Raw genomic sequence first — 22,096 nt, 5'->3', positions numbered from 1 at the left:
TCTAACATTCCAAGGTGCCTGACAAATGACACAGGCACACATGCCTAAGTTGGCCTTTATAACGAGGCTTTTCATTAGATTCAACCTCCACACTGCACCTGAATACTGATAAACAGAAATCACAAATATTTTCAAGAAAGGGTTTAATCTTACTGACCCTTAACACGTAATGCGCTATGATGAAACGTACTCCATGCACTGGGCATCTAGGCCACTCAAACCTTGGGGTGAGGGGGACTGGCTCCCGTTCTGCAACATTAGTCTGATATGAACTGGCTACTTCTTGACAAATAAGACAAGGGAACGAGCCTGCTGCCCTTCAGGCCCCACGAGCACCTGTAACTGCCCGTGTGCCGACAGGTGGCTGCACAGGCCTGCACGCAGCCTTACCTCCGGAGGGCTCTCCTCCTGCTCCATCACCAGGGGCTGAGTCACCAGGACACCGAGGAGGGTGGCCCATGTTTCCTCAAACTGGGTGCGGCTGGTCCACCCTAGGAATGTAAATGTCACATGAGACATAGGGTCATCTGTGCGCCAAACTTCTAGATGTAAAGTGGCAGCTGGGCCTGGACAGGTGCTGCCCTAGGGTGCCAGAAACAGCAGCCCCCTTGCCACGCATGCCAATTCCACAACGCCGCCACACTGCCGGCTCCGCGCCACCAGCAAGGACATGGAAGTATGCATCTGAGGCCACACAAGCACAGGAGGAGATCAGCCCAGAAACCCTCTCAACCCTCAGCTGTGGACACGCAGGGGAGCGACATCCCAGTAGGCTACACTGGGCGGGTTCAGAGCTGCTTCTCCCCTGCTCAGAGGGCTGACAAGTCTTCCACAAAGTCAGGCCACCGCACTGGGCCACAGGCTGGTGACCCTATGCGCACACCAGACTGCTAACGGCACGTTATGAGCGGGTGAAATGTGCGCTCTGTGAATTCTACCTCAATGAGCTGTTCAACATAGGAAGGCGAAAGCGATGGCTTCTCTGACCCCATCTAGAAGAGCAGCAGGTTAAAAAAGGTTGGAAAGCTGCTTGAGCACCTTTCTGGTGGGCCGCCCACGAGCAGCATCACCTCTGGTGGCCCTCACGGGGCGTGTAAGGAGTGCTCGTGTCTGACAGCCAGGCGCTCCCTGTTCCCACCCATGACCTGCAAGTGGGGGTGGCCGTGCCACTCATGTGATGGCCACAGGTGACAGGGAGGGGGTGCTGAGTGCAGGAAAACCAGAGCATCGACCTTCAGGATTCCCTAGACAGAAGTGGATACAGAGAGAGACAGAGTGACTCAGATGGGAGGTGGATGCGGACAGCCCGACCTGGGGAGGCTGGTGGGGACACAGGCAGAGGCCTATGCCACCGAGTTAAGGGAAAAGAACAGGAAGCACGAAGAAAAAGGCATGAGCGAAGGCCACGTCAGGAGGAGACCGTGGAGCTGTCCGGGCCTGAGTGAGAAAAGGAACAGGTGTCCCATGGGGTGGCCAGGGGACTTCAAGAAGAGGAAGATGCCAAGCTTCCCGAGGCTCCTGGGGGATTTTACTCTGGACAAGGCCATGAACTGTCTGTTTCACTCAAGGCAAAGGTAGAAGCGAGAGGGTGTCAGCTGCCTGAACCTTCTGGGATCAAAAGAAGCACAAAATCGGGCGCCTGGGTGGCTCAGTCGGCTAAGCGTCCGACTTCGGCTCAGGTCATGATCTCACAGTTCTGTGGGTTCAAGCCCCGCATCAGGCTTTCTGCTGACAGCTAGCTGAGAGCCTGGAGTCTGCTTAGGGATTCTGTATCTCCCTCTCTCTCTGACCCTCCCCTGCTCACGCTGCCTCTCTCTCTCAGAAATAAATAAAAAACAAACAAAAAAAAAAGCAGCACAAAATCTGTAGATGCCTAAGAGGAAGGGCGGGCCCCACGTGTAGGCAGATGGCTGGGGCTAACGAGACAGACCTCTAGATCTCCCAGCTACGACCCTCCCACCGGACCACACCTCCAGCCGCACGGCAGGGACAAAAACGCAGCTTCCACCGTGCTGTGGAAAGTGGGCAGGGGTCCTGAAGGGAAAACTACCGATGCTGCTCGTCACAGAGCTTCTGTGCACGAGGTGCGTCTCGTAGTTTCTGAATCCGTAACAATGCCACGGAACGACAAAGCCAGGGGTCCCAGAGGGGGTGACCTGCCCCCGGCACCCAGAGTCCAGTGCCGTCTGCACAATACAGTCTACACTGCCCCCGCTCTGCCTCCTCGCCCTGCACCCAAGGGAAGGGCATCCATGGCCACATGAGAGCACACAGAGGGCAAGCTGCCCACCCCCCCGGCCTGGAGCGGGGCACATGGGCCTGGAGCGGGGTGCGCAGACCGGGCTGGGCTGCTGGCTCTCAATCACCAGGCGCCTGCCCCGACTCCACACAAGCCTGGCGTGTGAGAACTCGTGGTTAAACCAGCTCCCCACCCAAACACCCAGCACCACACCAACCTAGAGAGGCTTTTTCATTGTTAACGGTTCTGTACACACTGCAGAATGCATGACTCACACGCACACCATCACACCTGCCCTAAATCCTTTACGGAACACCGAGAAGAATCAGGCGAATGCGCCCTGAGGTCTGACGTTCACGAAAGCGAAATCCACACTACCTAGTGTGTTGATGCGATAGATGAACTCTTTAAACACCTCTTTCTCCTGGAGGAACTCCACCGGGATCTCAGGGAACGCTGTGCCAAAATCCCCTCCTGGTTTGGGTGACCATCCAAGTTTCCAAACCTGAAAGACGGAAAAGAAAGCGGCCACAGTCAAGTCAGGACAGCCATGCTGCGAGGACCCCACGAAGCACCGTCTCTCTCCAGAGGCCAGTGGCCCCCTGACCGGCACCACCTTCCTGGGAAAACCGCTGCCGTGCTCCATCCGAGGACCTCCTTCCCCGTCATGTGCTCCCTGATCCACTCTGACCTCCCCTTCCCCGACCCACCCGATCCCCAACCTCGCCCCCAGCTGCCACCACCCCATTACCCCCCAGGCTGGTGGCTCAGGGAGGTGGGATCCCGACGGTCCCCACTGCAGTGCCCAGGTCCTCACACGCGGGCAGGGGCCCCTTTGCCCACGGAGCTGGCGCGTGAGATAAAGAAGCTCGGCTGCACGCAGAAACGTTTGCTGGCAAGCAGGCACAAAAAGCCATGCTATCCGTACTTCTAAACTCGGCGAACGGAAGGGGACCCTGAGAGGTCCAGGTAGTGGGAGCGGCCAAGCCTCCGGCTGGCTGAGCTGATCGTGCTGGCAAAGCTGAAGACGACTCTGGGTGCCCAGGCTGAGGGCTCAGCTCCAGATTCCTCAGGCCCAGTGTGGGCCTCGGAGGCACGGCCAGCCCCCCTCAACGGCTTTGGTGCCTCGTGGTCGCCTCGGAAAGATGCCAGGTCTCGCTAAGTTGCTCACTGCTGCCCCTAGCGGCTCAGGCCCCTGCCTGAGGAGCCCCCCTATAACACGAGGTCTGCGCCAGGGTCCTGTGGCTTCTACCCCAGACACCGTGACCTCTGGGACTGCGCCTCCCACAGCTGCCCCATTCCCCTCCAGGGGTGCAGCTGTTTCAGGACCTAGGGTGACCTCCTGTGTGTGGAGTACAGGCCCTGGGGGTGGTGGGGGAGGGGGAGCACCCTCTACGTGCTCCCTTGGTGCTGCCTGCTCAGAATCGACCTCTCACACACACGCACGAGACTGTGCCCTGCTGAGCGGAGACCAGCACCTTCCCTCTCGGGCCTGGCTCACCTTGACCTGCTGTGCTCACCCCGTGACCCCATTCCTCGTCGGGGCAGGTTGTGGAGGGCCAAGGCAGCTTCCCCAGGGAGAGTCACACGGCCACCACCAACCCTCAACCCGCTCACACGGAGCCCTTCCTGTGACACAGGACAGAGTCCCTGTTAAAACCGACTCGGAGGTGATTCTGAGGACAACTTGGCGTCAGGAGTGCCGAATAGCTGAATGATACCAGACGGTGCCAGCTTGTGAAGGGAAGTACCTGAGGGGTGGCTTCTGCTCTACCCTCAACAAAGGAGTCTCATTCCTCGCCAATCATGCCCACCACCACGTACCGGCTGGCGGGAGACAAAATCCTACTTCTGGCTGTAATGCCTCACCCCATCTTGGAAAACCCAGCGTCTCCACTGCTGACTGCTGGACGCCATGCCCAAGGATGTCAGGTGCCTCCACTACACGCCACCAAAGCCTGTGCGCCACACAGGAAGCCCTGGAGGGCCCACATCTGCTCTCACCCCCGGGGACCCCGGCCGGGAGCCTGCGGGTGCGTCTCATTTACTTTGGTTTTCCGCCAAGGAGTGACCAGACTCACCAGAGGGGGGACGCGCGTGTAGCTGTTGACGAGGGGAAGGCGAGCCAGGCTGATGATGATGTTCCTGAGCACTGAGGTGAGAAACGCTGGGGTGTCGCTGTTCCTTTTATGGCCCAAGGCCAGCACGGACGGCAAAGCCTCCACCATCTCTGCCACCATCTCACAGGCTGCGGTGATATAAGCCGGGTCTAAACAAACACCGCGGTTCAGAGGGCTGTTCTGTCGAAGCACGTCCCAAACCCACCACCTCCGCTCCTGACCTTCCCACCACCCCCACCGCAGAAGGCACAGCCCTGCAGCCAGCTGCTCAAGCCACGGACGCAGAACCCACCGGGCCTCCAGTCGCTCACTGAGGCCTACAGGTGTTACCTTCTTCAAGTCTACCTTAGCGTGCAGGGCCCCCCACGCCTGCCAGGGCTATCGTTTTGAACCTGTCTCCCACTCCTGGTCCCAGCCCTCCTGCCCACCCCGCACCACGGGCCACCCCCACCCAGGACCTGGGGCTGCTCTCCAAGCTGGTGTGCAGGGTGCCATATTGTACGGGCTTCTCCCGGGCCGGTGGTGGGATTGATGCCACGTCTCAGCCTAGAGCCCCCAAGGCAGAATGCTGAAGGGCCCGGGGCCCGAGGGGAGACCACAGAACCTCGAGGGCAGGCAGTGTTTCTCATTCACTCTGAGTCTGACACAGAGTACGTGCCCAAAAATCATCTGTTGAGCTGATGAGTGTTTGGGGTTGTACGTGAACATGACCCATGGTTTTGAGGCTGGACAGGCTAAGCAACTTCCTCGTATGGAGAAGGGATTCTTACCGGGCTCGTGGAGTCAAGCGCCAAGCTAAGAGAGATGAGGCTGTCTTTAATAATACTTTTTTAGAAAGTAAACTCTATGCCAACACGGGGCACAAACTCACTATCCTGAGATCAAGAGTCACATGCTCTGGTGACTGAGCCAGCTGGGCGTCCCTGACTGGCAGTCCCGGAGGCATCACCCTGTCATTGCTCCTCTGGCCGGGTCAACAGTGAGCAGCCTGCGCAGGGCCGTCAAGAAGGGGTATAATCAAAGCAAACTAAGACGCTCTGGCCGGCGGCCTATGTGCTCTGACTCGAGCCCCTGAAAGGCCTCAAGTATTCTGAGGAACGGAAATTCAAACGGTGACAAAAATTATACCACTTGCTGAGCCCTTATAACAAGACGGGCACCCGTTCTGGGTGCTGGAGGCGGATTAACTCATTCATCCTCACACCAACCGCGAGGGCAGTGTCATCCATACCCTCACTGCGGAGGCCCTGGAGGAGAGCCGGTCAAGGCCACTCAGCCGGGAAGCGGCTGCAGGCCCCTCACCTATCAACAGAAGGTCATGAAATCCCAAACGGCTGACAGAACCTAGCGTTTTGAGGTGAACACTTGGAGAAGAGCCTGGCCGTGTACTGAAACACCACTGTTTCCAGAAGGTTAGACAACTGTAAAGCCTTGAACCACCAGTTCAAAACCACCAGGCTCAAAACTAATGACAGGAAAAGACCTTCATTACCTGGGATTGCACCAAAGCTGGCAAAAAGAAAGCATTTATGTACTTGCTCTGAAAAAGGCATTTTTTTTAATGTTTATTTTTCTTTGAGTGAGTGAGAGGGGGGCGAGAGAGAGAGAGAGAGAGAGAGAGAGAGAGAGAGAGAGAACATGAACAGGGGAAGGGCACAGAGAGAGGGAGACACAGAATCCGAAGCAGGCTCCAGGCTCTGAGCTGTCAGCACAGAGCCCGATGAGGGGCTCGAACCCATGACCTGTAAGATCATGACCTGAGCTGAAGTTGGAGGCTTAACTGACTTGAGCCCCCCGGATGCCCCTGAAAAAGGCATGCTTCCTTAAGCCACCGTAATGTGACTAAGCCTCTCGTACTCCGAGGAAAAGTGTCCCATGAAAGGGGCAGCTGAGACCCACCCGCTGGGCGTCCGCCCCGTCCCTGTGCATGGCGCAGGCCAGGCTGCAGGGCGCCGTTCCAGTCACACCCTCTGCGTGAGGAGCCGGCCTGGCCCCGGGAGCCCGAGGCCCCAGCAACAAGCAGTCACTCGGCCAAGACCTTTCCTCCCAGTCTGCCTCACCATACTTGAAAGAGTGAGAGACCTGACTCGGGAGATTAGAACGGTCCCGTCTAAATCTGGAAGAGCTGTAAATAAATGGAATGTGGATGTGTTTCTCGTGGGCAGAGCAGTAACTTTCATTTAAAAATCCACCAAGATGCATGGCTGAAGGAGACACTGTGGCCATGTGACATTCCTGTGGGCATTTCCACCAACTGCAAGCCCCTCAGCAATTCTACTCACTCACTCATGACTCCGTGATTGTCTGTCGAGCGTTTACAACAGCGAGAACACAGAGGGACCAGAGTCCCTGCCCGCAGGGAGCTCAGAGTCTAGGGGAGAGACTAGAGCAGGAAGCCCTGCAGAGCGCCAGGTGGGGAGGAGGGGCTGCAGGGACCTCAGGAGGAGCTCCGTGAGGGGTGCCGCCCCTGCTGCGGGACCAAAGAAAAAGCCAGAAGGAGAGGCCGGCGTGCAATCAGGGGAAAGAGCACACTCAGGTGAAGCCCGCAAACCACACTCCAGTCTAGAGATAAGCAACAGAATGCAGCTACGGTAAGTAAGCTTTTAAGAGTCCACACTTACCACTTTAAAAGTCTCTCTTATTAATGAATTTCAAGGCCCCAAAGAAACCGGGTAAGAAACAAAACGGGTCTTGAGACTTACTCTGTGTGTTTGAATCGACTTCGTCGTCTCTGGCAGCCTTTGGGGTGTTCGTCCTTCTGTCTGGACTCAGAAGCTGGTCCCCAGGCCGCACCACAACTGAAATCGAAACAGAACAAACAGGATTTCCATTTTACTTACCATTTCTTTTTATCCAAGTTTTCACATTTACGTCGCTTTATGACACTTCAAGGTGACAGATAAGTCAAATGAGGTCCAGGTTTGAGGCGGCACAGACTGAGGCCCAGCCTCCGGTTAGCCTGCTACGCTGGGGGCCGATCCCCACCGGGGGTTTCTAAGCCCACCCGCCGCCTGCCATCCACCACCTCTCGCCCCGGAGGGCTGTATCAGACAGCCCGTGATTCATTGCTGCTCTACAAGCATCACTGCACTCCCCGAGAAGTCTGGCTTTGAAAAACTGCTCCCTAGATCTTCGTTTTCAAGTTGACTACAAATGCACAGATGAAAACAATTTAAACGATGAAACTTCAAAACACCCTTGTAACATGTAAACTGTAATGTCCAATTTTTAAGAAATTTTGGCTAATGACCCTTGTTAAGGACACTGTTCCTTGAAAAGAATAAGTCACTTTTATTTTATAACATATTAGTATTACAATGCATTATAGAAATAAGCATTTTGACTATAACAGAAAACAATCTTTCTAATATAACCTTATTAAATCTTATGGTCATTTGGGACTAAAAGCAAGAAACAGTCAGCTAGGACCAGAGAACAAAGGGACATAAAATTAGGAGTACTTTTTTATGAAAGCTGGAACTCTAAAATCTAAACAAAATGACTACAAAAGCAAATTCAAGTTCAATTCTAGTGTAGAATCCAAGACATGGGCAATCAACACAAGGCTTGTATTTTGTCCACCCCTAATTCTTTGCTCAGCACCTGGTAAACAGGTGGCACGAAATAAATGTCTGTGACTCGATCTGCAGAGCTGATGACCGGTTCAAGTGAGAAAGGAGAGAAAGCCCTTGTGGCCTCGGACTCACTGGCTTCCAGGATGAAGCGGACACAGTGGATTAGAGAGCAGGCGCGGGTCACCATCTCTGGGGTGGATAGGGTGCTCCAGAGGCTGGGCAGCTGCAGGGCCAGGCAACAGCAGTCCAGGCCCGCCTGAAGGTCCAGACTCAGCGGGATCTGCTCATGGATCAAATGCCATGACAGGGCCTACGGGGGAGGGTCGGCGTTACAGACGGCTCAGACCCGCTTTCTCCTGTCTCCGGGCCGTCGGGGAGCAAACAGCCCCCAGCTCCCGGGGAACTGGCCAAAGCATGAGAGGCTGGCAGGTCCTGACTCCCCTTCCAGAAGGCTCGGCCCCTGTCACCCAGTGCCTTACATTCAAGCCAGACCACTTGCTCCCCAAAGTGCCTGGGGCTCCCCTCTGCTGGAATGGCCACCCCAATCTCGCTGCTCCTCTTTCTGTCAGCTCTGTAGGCTCTTCTAGAAATTCTTCCCTGGCCAGGGCACGTGGCTGGCTCAGTCGGTTAAATGTCTGACTTTGGTTCATTCGGGTCATGACCTCACAGTTAGTGGGTCTGAGTCCTGCATCAGGCTCTGTGCTGACAGCTCAGAGCCTGGAACCTGCTTCAGATTCTGTGTCTCCACAGGCAGGCCTTGCCTCTGTTGTAGCCAGGGGCTAAATCTGAGAGCATGGGTCCTGGGCATGGCCAGGCTTGGGTTCAAATCTCTACTGGCTACCTCCTAGTGGGTGAACCTGGGCAAGCCGCCAAACCTCTCTGAGCCCCGCTTTCCTCGTCTGTAAAATGGGAATGGCAGAGCTGGTGCTGCAGAACTGCAGTGAGACCTGACGGAGAGGATGCATGGAAGCACCCCGTCCTGCACGGGGCCTGACCGCTACCTCTCTCCCTGCTGAGTGGCAGGCGGAGCTGACGCTGGCTCAGCCGTGTCCAGGTTCGGCTGAGAAACACAGCTCTGCTCTCTGGCTGCAAGGAGGCAGGCTAGACTATTTTCCAGAAGTTGTACGGAGAGGTAACACACCCACAGCATGCACACATTTTAGGGGTGACTGTAAGTGTGAACAGTGTTGAATTTCTCATGGCTGAAATGTCCAGGTTTATTTCTCAACTTAAAACAATAATTTTCCCATACTATTTTTCTTTAATTATCTAAAGTTAGGATCCACACTGTATCAGCAGTGCTTCCTTTTCCCTAGAAAAAATATTTAATGGCTCTCTGTCGTGAAGTGAAAGGTATCTTCGGACCAAGGAAACGGGTCTGCACAGAAGCACGTGACTCTACGCTGGGAGATCCCCGAGAGGCTTCTGCCTGTCCCCCCAGTGACCCCTGCTTCTCCCCACCAGACCCTCCTCTAGGACCTGCGCCCTCGCTCCAGACACGCAGGGGGAGACAGCTGCGGGCAGGAGTCCAGGTCCCAGGCCTGGCTCTCCAGGGCTGGCTCTAAAGTATGGATTGGAAGTGCCATGTTGCCCGTATCCCGAGGAAGCAGCGCGGTCAGGGGATGTGACCTGCTCCAAGCAGGGGACAGATGTGAGGCCTGATTGCCTGTAGCTAGGGTCCCGGTGAGGAGGGGGCACAGACCAGACTGCCTTCCTACTTCTCTAGTGATAGTCCCTCGGCACGGAAACACCCCGCCCCCCACCCCAGCGGCCTCTTACCTCGAGGGTCATGACCACAAACTTTACCGTGTCCCTCTCCTTCTCAGGAGGAAGGTGCAAGTGGCCGGGCAGTTTGGAGAATACCAGCAGGTACTCGGCCAGAGCCCGGGCCAGAGTGGTCAAGGACCGATAAAACACAGCATCCCCTAAAACACAAGACTGGGGGTGAGGGCAACTCTAGCAGAGGCTCGTGGCCCGCGAACGGCAGTGAGGCCGCCGAGAGCCTGCAGGCCCCCCAGCTCAGAAGCACAGCTGCACCCACACCCAACTCCGCGAGTGACTCGGGACGTGCCTTCCTCAGAGGCCTACCCGGGGCCCCTCCAGGGCCGGGCCAAGGGTCGGCAAGGCAGCAAACATGCCGAGACATCCAGAGCTAGGTCCCAGCACCGGTTCTCAAGTCACCTCCATGCACGCTCTCAGCTTATTAGACCAACAGTGTTCACCGTATCTTTACTCAGTGCAGAGCACAGCACTGATCCTGCAGTGTGTTTAAAAAATAAAAGAAGTTTCTATTTTAACTACCAAATAGATCGTTCAATTTGTTCCAGTAGGCGGTGGGCTCCACAGAGAGGAACGGCTGGAAGACATGGTGGGTGGCAGGGAGCTGCTGAACCAGGCTGGTCACACGGTCCAAGGTCGCCAGGCGAGCCGCTTCGAAAAGGGGACTCCTCTGGCCTCCGGAGATTTCGCGCACACCCAGGCCCAGGCACGGCGCCAGCAGGCTTAAGTTGAATTCCTGAATCAGGACATTAAAGGTTCGGTAACAACAATCACACGTTTTCAAGCAGCAAGAAAAACACAACAGAAGGATCCTGCAGACATTTCTGAGGTAATACAGATGAGTTCGCCATAAAAAAGTTTTTTAAAGAATATTCTACTTTCTGTAATAAATACCGTATGCGTGGTGAAGTTCATTTCTGATCTCTTTGGGGTACTTTGTTATTAAAAAAATATTTTAAATCATTTATGCCTTCAGGTTTGTTTGAAAATAAAAAGTTCAGCATACACAATTTTTAATTATAAAAATACAAAATCAAGCTGACTCAGCACCAAGAAATGCAGTGGAACACAAACACCCACCAAATTTGAGAAGGATAAGTTCTGTTCAACAGCAGCTGAAATAAATCAAAGCAGCCACAAAACTGTGGTTGAAAAATAGCACTTCTTATGACCATGTATCAATCTGTACTGTGTTTTGCCAATTTTTTAAAACTAACGATTTTTGGGGCCAATTTTCAGGTAGGACATTCATCTTACTTCAGGTAACGTTCAGAAAGCCCATGTCATTGTCAGTGACCTAAACTGAAATTCCCGCTATAGCCAGAGCCCTTAAAAAGCTATTAAAAGTCCAATAACTGAATTTAGAAAATTCAATAAATAATTCATCAAATTTATCATTCGGCAAATCAGCTTTCACTGAATGGATCAGAGTCTCTCCGTGTCCCGCCCCACCTGGAGCAGAGTCCCCCACGCTCCATCCAGCCTGTCTGGGTCAAAGTCTCTGCCTTTAAGGCAGAAGAACGAGGGGCACGCGCCCTAGTCGGTCACGTGACAATGAAACCAATCCAGTGTCCTGCTAGCGTCCGTCCGCTCCCCACCATACCGAGTTCATCATGAATGTGCTCATGTCACTGGGAGGAATCCGATTCACCAGTTCTGCCCCTTCCAGCAGCGCAGAATCTGACCTGGTCCAGCACTGGGATTTGACTAGACGTAGGTACCAGTCCTGGGAAGGAGAAAAAGGTGGTTAACGCCATGTAGTTGGGCAGGGGCTTCAACTCTACCGAATGTGTGTTGTTTCTGTGCCCAATGCCCCTCACATCCTGAGGCCCCAGACCAAAGGACAGGGAGGCCCAAAGGACCATGAATGTAGCATCAGTAAAACTGGATCCTAGGTGGCCATGAGGCTGTTCACTAAACCACAGGCCTTGTCCATGGAAACAGATAGAAATGCTGCCTTCGGACTTGCCGTTACTAACTGGACAGCCTCTCCTTCTCCCTCATCTGGTGAACACCCACGTGTCCTCCTAACAGCTCAAGTGTGAGGCCAGCAAGGCCCTCTGTCCTCACCACTGTCCGCCCCTCGCCTGACTGTGCTCTGATCACCTTCTCCTGGGGTGTCTGCCTCACTCCTTCCTCTCCAAGGCCAGTGCGGCAGAGGCTCTGAACAAATCGAATCTGAGCGTAGAGGCCTGAACTTTGCCTATCTGTGCTTGGGCTAAGGGTTTTCAAAATCCAAGTTCATATCTACATGGCCCTCCCTCCAGAAAACAGAGTAGCAAGGATCTGCCAAGCCCCCAAAAGGTCCCCAGCTCTGCGGTTTGAGTGCTAAGGGTGATGGCGATGTACTAGGGTCCTTGGGATGGTGAGCTCAGCATGCAGGTCAGCAGCTTTAAGGAGAGGGAGACAGGCCAAGCGGGCAGGCACTACGACCTATGCAGGCCGCGCCCACTCCTTTCCTGCTTCCCGTTAACCATGCTGACACCCCTCTGCCTGATGCCACGAGTGTCCCAACTTAGCATTTCCTCTCTCACCCCACACTTCCTGCTGAAGACCTGGGCTGGACCTCAGGCACCCTGTCAGTGACGGGACCCTGTCCACTGCTGGCAAGAACCAGGACAGGCTGAGAGCCCTTGGGAGCCACGCCAAGTGCCTGGACGCCTTGGTGCCTGAGCGGGCCCTGCGTCACACACACACGCTGGACACTTACTTTGTCTGGAATGATTGTCTCCAGTGCCAGGGGCCCGTCCCCGTCCAGCGGGTGGGATGTGACTGGAGGAGAAGGGCCACGAGAGCCCGGCGCGGTGGCAAGGCGAAGCCTGTCCAGCAGGGAGTACAGCCTCTGGTGTCTGGAATATGATCACACGGGGGGTTAGGACACAGCACCATAGGCAAGAAGTAACAGTGGCTTCTGAAAGCAGGACATGACGCGTCTGGCCGCCTCAACGACGCTCCGACGAGTCGTGATGCAGACCCAGGCTCCGGCTTATTTAACAGCAGTGTTCATGCCCCACCAATGTTTTGCAGACACTTCATTTATACTCGAACATCGTAGCAGGCAGAACATGGTTTAACAGCTAATAAATGCATCCTGTACAAATGCAAAATAGATCATCTATCCTAAGACCCAAGCACACAAAATCTCCCACTGATTCTTCCAACACGATACAATCTGTACCAATTTATGTTCGTTTCATAGAAGAAGCACCTCGTCTCGAATGAGATATTTATAATCTTTCTCATCTGGTCTGAAATCTAAACCTAGAATCTAAACATAAGAGTTTGACCTTCCGCCATCTGTTATGAGCACAACTTCGTACTGCGAATGACAACATGACCAGCCCAGCAAACTGCAAGTTCGTCCAAGTCTTGTGCTGACTACCCAGTTACGCCCCTTCCCCAGTGAAGCCACGGGCAAAGAGCCCCAGCATGGTGATTCTCCCCACTTCTCCCTCCCGTTCTCCCTCTCTGCCTCTCTCTCACACACACACACACACACCTTCCCCTGTGGAGGGCAAAAGGTAAACTCTGAAGGTAAAATATATTTTATTTATTTAGCTGAACAAATCTATGATAGATGTCAAGACTTCTGATAAAGGCTTCTAAAAGACTATGCAACAAAATCAGGTGATAAATGCCTCAGAAAGAACATTTCGACAAGATGCAAATGTAATTCTTGCACGCCAAGACCTGGGTGACCTCTTTCACACATGCCCACTCCTCCACACCAGTTAGGTTACACACTGGATTTTGCTAGGATGAGGTAGGTAGCCCCTTCCCATCTGTCACAGGCTGGTGAACTGAGGTCACCTGGACATGGACAACCTCTCAACCAGCCAACGGGACTCAGGCTCATCTGTTCCTACAGCACATACAGCGCTGTCAGTTCACCTCACTTCTTATAAAGTGAGTCCCTTTCTGTGTAATTGGGTAATTTAGGAAGGCTTTCTCCCAAGGTCCTTCTGCAGTAAACTCACCTACAAGGCACATCGATCTCTCGTCCTGAGCTTATCCCCTTACAAACCTAAGCCTTTATGTCCAAGAGCAAGGGACGCCTGGTTGTAGCATTACCTCTGAGCCAGCCCGCTGCTCTGAAGGTATTCCTGGATTCTGGTTAGTTCCTCCACCGGCAACTGGGCCATGCTGCTCTGCAGTAGATAATAACACATCAGCAGGGGTGGAACATGTAGTGAGTCCAAATAACCTTGCGCTGATTTAAAAAGGAAAGAGCGATGTGTACAGTTTACGAGTAGAAAGTACAAGCAGCACTCATATCAGGTACATGAAGAAGTTTTATATCTTGTACGTGTTTCCCTCAGTGGCCGTGTGAACACTATGCCTGTGGAGGAAAAAACCAGCCAACTGTCCTACCTGCTCTGCTAAGCTCTCCGTAAACACCAGTGTCAGTGTTTTTCTAGTACCTGTAAATTTGCGGCCAAAAGCATCTCCACCCGGCGACAGGCCAGGGTGTCGACCATGCGAGCCAGCACCCGGAACGGGGTGCACAGAAGCTTGTCCACGTACAGCGTTAGCACGGCGCCCGACTGGCTGAGGTGGATCCCTTCCAAGCACTGAAGCGTCTTCTTCAGGGTGGTGGGCTGGAGCGGGAAGAGGAAAGCAGCAAGAGCACAGGATTTTCCCAACTGGCAACGGCACTTCCAAAGTTCCCACGGTACACTTTTCAGGCACAGAACAAAACTGACTGGCACCAGGTGGCACCAGGGAGACTTACGGTTGAAAGGTTCTCACAACGAGACTGAATTGCCTGGATGAAGAGGCCACTGGCGGCGGAGTTCCGATGAACAGCGCTAATAAAATCCTGCACCGGGGGCTCATGTGACAGATTGATCAGGTCCTGAATATGATTCACGATGAGCCACGTTAAGTGCTCTGAATCGTGCAGGTTCTGACACTGAAGAAAAAGACAGTGAAAGGCTCGTTTTCAAGTAGACAAGGAGAGAACAATACTGATGCCATAGAAAAGGCCAAAAGAAATAAGAAGGGAAAAATAAATTCCAAATTATAATCTTCACTGAAGATGGCCAGCGTTTGACCGCCAATCACCGGGGTCGGAACTCATGTCACAGACTCCAGTGCCTTCAACTCTACACTGTGACCAAAGCTGGTTTCTTCATGTTTATTTATTTATTTTGAGAGAAAGTGTGCACGAGGGGGAGAGGGGCAGACGAGAGGGAGAGAGAGAGAATCCCAAGCAGGTTCCGTGCTGTCAGCAGAGAGCCCAATGAGGGGCTCCATCCCATGAACTGTGAGAACATGACCTGGGCCAATATCAAGAGTTGGACACTCAACCAACTGAGCCACCCAGGTGCCCCTGGATTTTGTCAGTTTTCTCTGTGAAACACGTGATGCTCGTTTTATGGTCACTCTGCCAATGTTATCTTTTTACTGGGCTTTGCACTGACAGCGTGGAGCCTGCTTGGGATTCCTCTCTCCCCCACGGTCTCCCCTCCCCAACTCATGCTGTCTCTGTCTCTCTCAAAATAAATAAACTCAAAAATAAAATAAAATAAAATGGATGGCATTTAACCAGGAATAAACTTTAAAACGCAGCAATGGGTACTGAAGGCCCTTTCACGCATGACAAACAGCGTTGAAGTGAGAGACCGCGGCCGGCCGGAGCGGGGCCCAGTGCTCACTGCCGTCTGCGGTCCCACGGTCTCCGAGCTGGTGGCAGGGACCTGGGAAGTGGCTCCGCAGAAGCCCCCCTGCCCCACCACACCCCTCGCTTCCCGACTTACGACATAATCGCAGAAGAGAATGAGCGCTCCCCGCCGCACTATTTCTCGGTTGCACATGCCGGGTTTGCCGGCCACGTCGGAGTCCTCCTCCTGTCCGGACAGCTGGGGGCCGAGTGACTTCGTACTGGACAGACTACGTCTCCTGGAAGGAGTGACAGGCGGCTGACAACGTTTCTGGGACGGCTGCCCTCCCGCGACATGAGTGACGTGCACTCCCAGCTGCTGGCCTCTGAGTTACAGAGGTGCATGTGTGGAAAACGAACGAAAGAGGAGGGTCTCAAGGGCAAACCGCCAAGTGCTCGGCCAAGAGGCTGAGGTCGGCACAAGGCTGCAGGCGGTGGCACTCAGGCACCAGGCCACCACGCGGCACAAGGCAGCTGCCGTCGGGGCCCCGGCGCCAGCACGGTGCACGAGCCGCCAGCCGTGTGTCAGGAGTCACGGGCATGCGCACACTCACCCGCCGCCCGGCCGAGAGCAGGTCTGCACGAGTCACCCCCTCTGGGAAAGCCGGTCTTTCTATCTCAGCCCATGGCAATCACATGCTCGGGAACCCTCGATTCTGCCACCACCCTCTACCACCCTCACACACTTGTTGCCAGTCCTGCAAATCACCCCGGCTCAAGTCTGAGGACAATCCCCTTCCCTCGGCAGCAAATAGCTTAACAGAGACAGAGGTCACACAAGGACGAGAATATTTTGGAATGTGTCTTTTTCTAGGACACTTCAGGATTTACAAGGGAACTGGTCTAAAATATTCTAAAGGTTAAAAAACTGTTCAAACTGCAATGTGCCTTTTCCTGCCTGGTGGATGGAAGAGCCAGCTGCTGCCATCCAGACAATGGAACACAACTCACCAATCCCAAAACAAACCACCAATGTGTGGTGGCAACACCGACGCCGTAAGTGACCCTTAGACACAGTGTCCTAAGTGACAAAGCCAGACTTAAAAGGCTATGGACCATGCGGCTCCAAACGGCACCAGGCCACAGCGCCCACACGGGCACAGAGCATGGGGCCAAGGCGGGACGGCGTGGGCGACCACAGAGGACACGGGGGATCTTCTGACGCGACGACTGGTTTGTACCATGACCGTGGTGCTGTTCGCCTGACGACATCTGGCCCCAGAGTGGGCTGTCCTGCACTGTAAGCCATAGTCCATTAAAAACCAACAAGCAGAAGTACCTCCTCCCGGCCCTCCTGCCGGCCCCAGAAAACAACTCCCGGGTGCAGAGGTTCCTGGCGTGACACCAGGTACACAGGCTCACAGACCAGAAAAGGAGCGGCAGTCTGAACAGGACGCCCCAGAGTTGATGCAGACACTGGCGGGTTAACTCCCACCAACACCCAAAGGGCCAGACACTCATTGCATGGAGCCGGCACGCACGCCACAAATCCGACACACGTACCACACACAGAGCACACACACCACACATACACGCCCACCGCCACACAGAAGCACTTACCACTAAGGAAAGGGACCCACAGGGACCCGGCGCGGTAGACTGGAGGCGCGTGACTCTTCCAGCGCACCCTGCTGGCCGGAGCGCCCTGTGGCTGTGGTAGGTGCTCCCACCCTATGAAGCTCCCCAAAGCAACGGGGATGCCTGCAGCCTCTGACAGTGACTGGCTTTCAAAGCTGTTTGGATTTTTCAGGCATTCAAGTCTACTGACTAAATCTTCCATCTTCTCTGGGGCACCCAGCTGGCTCTGTTACATAGCGTGCGACTCTTGGGTCTTGGGGGTGTGAGCTCGAGCCCCACGTTGGGGGTAGAGATTACTTAAATAAACAAATTTTAAAAATAGCGAAGTGAAACACTGCGATTAATAACAGCTCCACAGTTTCTGTGCCTTAAATGCCATCAAGTGGTCAAGTCCATCTTTTCCACCGACTAGATGGCAAATGGGCACGAGCCATTAAGGAAGCGGCACCTGCGGACCCCACAGGACACACACAAACAGGAGGCCGGCCTTGTGCGGAGGGCCTGGTCAGTGTCCTGAGGCAGAAGAGGAAAGGAGGAATGCAGGCGGGGAGGGTCGGAGCGGAAAGTCCGTATCTGTAAGTGACATGCACGAGTGCACAGAGAAGCCCCCTGTGGCCCCGGTCTCAGCACACAAAGTCAGTACACAAAACCACCCACATTTCCAGAAGCCAGCAGCACACCATGTGAAACAAGACACTTCTTAAAGCACCATTTAACGCACCATTCCGAATGAAGTGCTCAGGGACGATTTATAAAGTACGTGTAGCCCTTGCACGCTAAACACTAGGAGATGGTTGTGACGCACAAAGCACTAAATAAATGGAGAAAGAGGCCAAGTCTGAAGACTGAAAGACTGGCTGCCCGATGAGGGCCGCCCTCCGGACCAGCCGCAAGCTCAGTCAACCCCCCCACGGCCTGTACGCATTCACAGCCGGCTTCGGGGATGTGCAGGTAGAAATGCAAAGAACCTAAAAGAGCCAAAGCTGTTCTGAAAGCGAAGGGACGCTGGGGGAGCAGCAGGGCGGCTGAGGGGCGCAGTGGCAGTGCCCGCGGGACGGGCAGCACATAGCAACGGCTGGGAGCAGGGCCCAGAGGCAGGATGGCCTTTTCCACGCACGATGCTGACTGGAGCACCCTGGACGTTCCGTCACACACAAACATTAGCCTGTAGCGGTGACCAATGCTACGGAAGTTCCAGAAGAAGCCAAAGAAGACAAACTTGGTGACTTTGGGGAACACACATTTCTTGGATTGGACAGAAAAAGAATGAACCAGAATTACTGGCAACTTGACTTCATAGAAATTTAAAATTTCTGCTCAAGTGAAATCATGAAGAAAATACAACCACAAACCCCATACAGAACGAGAGAGAACATTTATGTTACATCTGACAAAGAACGTACGTCCAGAATATAAAAGATTTATGGTAACAAGACCACAAACGGCCAAATTTAAAAATAAGAGCACACATCTGAATATGCCCTGTATGACAGAAGGTGTACAAACGGCCAACAAGCACGTGAAATCTCGGTTCACTCCCTAAGTTGTCAGAGAGACACACCGCCCGCACCCGCTCCAAGGCCTGTGACGTCATGGGTGGGGAGGATTCGCAGATGTCAGAACTCTCGGCCGCTTCCCGCTTCTCTCCCTCCGAAGCAAACCTTCTCCCATGAGCCGTCCAGAGCTGGGGGGTCTAAAATGTCCTGACTTCTGAGGCCTGTTTTCCTTCACTTTTAGTCTGAAGACCTTCCAACACACAGAAAAGCTGAAAGATTAATTCGGTGGGCAGCCACCTGGATTCAACACTCCTGTGCTGTCACCTTGTGTGCGCAAACACACCCATGCACTCCACACGCGCACGCACACCCTCTATCATGCATACTCTACCTGCGCGCACAGGTGCACTCTACCTGCACATGCTCCCACACGTATGCACAAACACTACACACAGGCACACGCACTACACAGGCACTCACACGTGGTCTGCACACGAGCACTCCACGCACGCTCGCACATACGCTCTGCACACGCACACTTTTTTGGCCTCACCACGTGGGAGTACTCTGTGGGTGAAGACTCTGCCCCTAAATACCTCTGCAGAGGTCTCCCGAGGACTCCGCGAAAGTACGTCACTGTTTTTAGAACTCACATTCAAATTTCCCCCGTTATCCCAACGATGTTCTTTCCAGATGTTTTATCCCCCAGATCTGTGGAAGGCCCTTCCGTTTGGGTGCGTGTGACTACTTCCTAATCATCAGACGGGGCCCACCCTCCCACTTCCTCTGGAACCCACCCTAGGGCTCCCTCTGCCCTTGGCACCCGCCAGCCCGTCAGGAGGAGGAGGAGGACAAGGGCGGGGGGCCTAGTAGCAGCAGCCAATTCGAGCCCCACCCGGCCAAGCCTCACCCAGCACAGCTCAAGCCTGGGTGCCCGCGGGAGTTTCCTGGGGAGACCTGAGAACACGAGCGCCCGGGATCCTAATTCCTAAGGGCCCGGCCACCATATCTGGTGGTGGGCTGGGCCACAGTGCCCGTCCCTGGAACAGGCCCCCAAGCAGCCCTCAGGCACACTCCTCGAGGACTCAGGGCCTCGTCTGGGGTGCCCTCCATGGACCAGAAGGACCCATCACAGCACCCGAGGGCCTGTCAGAGAAGCAGAGTCCCAGGCCCCACCAGCGACCTGCTGGACCAAACCCGATTTTACCAAGCTCACCAGCGGATTTGTATGTACGCTGAAGCGGCACTGAGGCTGGAGACACTGGTTCTCTGTCCTGACCCTTACAGTAGGTCATAGTGATGATAAAGTGTCCTCTGAGCATTTCTAGTGTTTTCAGTGGTCTGCCCTCCTCGACTAAACCGTAAGCACGCGGAGGGCAGGAAGCAGGTGTTTCTCCTCTGCATCGCCCACAGCACAGAGCAGGTGTTCAGTGATGCCCACTAATACTGGGATTTCCCGCTGAAAGCAGGGGTGTGGCCCAAACGGGCCCCCGGGCCTCCCAGAGTGCAGCCTTCCCCACACTGAGCAGAGAGGAGTCAACCGGGGCCCTGTGGCCCCTGCCATCTATTTCTGGGGTTTTCTCTGCTCACCACGGCCTCCCGAGCCTTCCAGAAACACCACATTGAGGACCCAGCTCGGGGGATGGGTAGCAAAGCCTCATTCCCACGTGTGTGCAGATGCCCAGAAATCAAGGCTCAAACCTGAAAACTTTTTGCAAAAAGGGGGTCACCCCCAGACACTCAATAAGTCTTTGTGAATGATAAAAAATAGGGCATTTCCAAGTAGTTTTGAAACATTGCTCAGTAATTACTTCATTATCTAAGAATAACCAGAACCACATTTAACTTACAATGAAGCTAAGACATTGCAACATGTCTGGCTCTGGATCCAGTTTAAGGACGAGAGCCTGGCCGGGGGACACGGCATGACGAGAATGACCCACAAGAGGAACAATGTCAAAGAACTTGTCACAGAAAGCCCGTCTGAAAGGTGGCGGCTGTGGCGAATGCCTCTGGTCTGACCATGGTCCCCCCACAGTGAGGGTCCACAAGAGGAAGAGGGACACAGAGCGGAATCTGTACAGTCTCCCGGAGTGGGTCAGACCGCCGGCTGTCCCACTGTCCCGGCACACAGCGGGTGTGGGGGGGGGGGCTGGCGGCGTACCTGGGGGTCTGCTGCACCTCTGCCCACCAGCGGTGGTCGGTGTGGCTGACAAGCAGCAGGATCTGGCACCAGAGCAGCACAAGGGCCGGGTGCGTGGGCACCATGGCGCGCACCCGCGCGTTCAGCCCGTCCAGGCCGTAGAAACTGCCGTCGCCGCTGTCCACCGTGAGGAGCCTGGAGGCGGCTGCTGTGATCCTCCGGAACATCCCTAGAAACAAGGCACAGGTAGAAGTGAGAGGGAAATGTCTCTCTGGGAGATTTTACATGAAAGGTACACGCTCAGCTCCGTCCCGTACTTACAAAGGAAGTACTTACACAGCTAGCACCTCCCTGCCCCAGGTCTTCTCCCCGCCGCCGTTCCGAGTCCCCAGCTCGCCCCAAACCGCCCCTGTGCCGTGACAGCGGACCCGGCTCTGCCGAGGAGCGGGCAGCCTGCCCTCGGTGCCACAGGTCACCACCCTGGGACGGCGAGACCGCTCTGTAGGAGTGGCAGGACCCTCACGACACCCTAGTTGTGAAGTTGTAAACATTTCCTTGTGTGCAAAGAACCACAGGAGGTCTCGCGGACCCCAGGAAGTGCCCAAGCCAGGCCCCAGCTCAGGCTCTGGGGGCTACTGAGAGCACAGGGCCGCCACGCAGTCAGCCACCCGCTCCATGTGCCACACCTAGTGACACACTGCCCGTGAGCCTGTCCGCGGCATTGTCCTCAAGCCCTGGACAAATCCCCTCCAGAAACTAGAGATTTCATCCTACCCCCTCCTTAGGACCGATACAAAGTCCTCACGAGCGCCCGTGCCAGGCGCCCCGCCTCCTCACGAGAGGGCCCTCACCCCAGGGCCTGCAGACATGCACGCGGCAGAAATCTTATTTCGGGTTTACCTTCTACAACATCCCCAGTGCAAAGGGGCCCTGACACGGGCAAACACAGACAGACCACACTTTGTGTGCCCCTACTGCTTTGTGATTGCTGTGCTTCTGACCTGAGGCAGAGAATGAGAACTAAGCAAAGCAGGACGGCCACGGCACACAGCACGCGGCTGGCCTCCGGGGGCCCGCGGAGCACGGCACACATACTCAGAAATATAGTTCCAGCGAGGTGCCCAGCACTCGTCTCATCTCTGGCCCTGTTTCCAGGGTTTTCTCTGGGCGCTGCATGGACAGCACTGCCCTCCTGCCCACTCAGACCAGGCCGGGTCCTTCTCCGTGCCCTCCATTACTGCACTGGCTCCTTGTGGGCCCAGTGGGCACAAGGGAAGAGGCAAGTGCGGTCCTGAAGGGAGTCGGGCCACAGAGCACAGGGGGTGACAGACCAGGGAGGAGCAGGCTCACTGAACAGGGGCAGGAAACCCTGGGCAGAGCTGCGTTCCAGGTGCCCGGGCAGCAGCTACCACGGCTCTCCCATTTACTTGGCCCTGGCTGCACATCACCTGGGTCTCAGCTTTCTCATCTGCAAAATGGAATTAAGAGCAGCAGCTGCTTAGAC

The 22,096-nt window shown here is 54.8% G+C and overlaps 1 protein-coding gene across 1 annotated transcript in view; it reads right to left on the bottom strand.

Moving 5' to 3' along the window:
- Positions 1 to 22,096, bottom strand: part of HTT (huntingtin) — a 134,606-nt gene that overhangs the window by 16,629 nt on the left and 95,881 nt on the right. The window contains exons 41-54 of the mRNA XM_039232151.1: positions 20,614 to 20,821; positions 15,473 to 15,614; positions 14,446 to 14,625; positions 14,135 to 14,311; positions 13,785 to 13,861; positions 12,424 to 12,562; positions 11,317 to 11,439; positions 10,236 to 10,449; positions 9,714 to 9,859; positions 8,067 to 8,244; positions 7,062 to 7,157; positions 4,321 to 4,508; positions 2,618 to 2,744; positions 391 to 491 (exon numbers count right to left, since the gene is read on the bottom strand). Coding sequence (XP_039088082.1) covers positions 391 to 491; positions 2,618 to 2,744; positions 4,321 to 4,508; positions 7,062 to 7,157; positions 8,067 to 8,244; positions 9,714 to 9,859; positions 10,236 to 10,449; positions 11,317 to 11,439; positions 12,424 to 12,562; positions 13,785 to 13,861; positions 14,135 to 14,311; positions 14,446 to 14,625; positions 15,473 to 15,614; positions 20,614 to 20,821 — 2,096 coding nt within the window. The remainder of the gene's footprint in view (positions 1 to 390; positions 492 to 2,617; positions 2,745 to 4,320; positions 4,509 to 7,061; positions 7,158 to 8,066; positions 8,245 to 9,713; positions 9,860 to 10,235; positions 10,450 to 11,316; positions 11,440 to 12,423; positions 12,563 to 13,784; positions 13,862 to 14,134; positions 14,312 to 14,445; positions 14,626 to 15,472; positions 15,615 to 20,613; positions 20,822 to 22,096) is intronic.

Source organism: Hyaena hyaena, unplaced genomic scaffold (genome assembly GCF_003009895.1).
Source record: "Hyaena hyaena isolate Hyena2069 unplaced genomic scaffold, ASM300989v1 scaffold_63, whole genome shotgun sequence".
Taxonomy (NCBI): domain Eukaryota; kingdom Metazoa; phylum Chordata; class Mammalia; order Carnivora; family Hyaenidae; genus Hyaena; species Hyaena hyaena.
The sequence above is the reverse complement of the archived record's forward strand: the minus strand, read 5'-3'. Positions and strand labels throughout refer to the sequence as shown.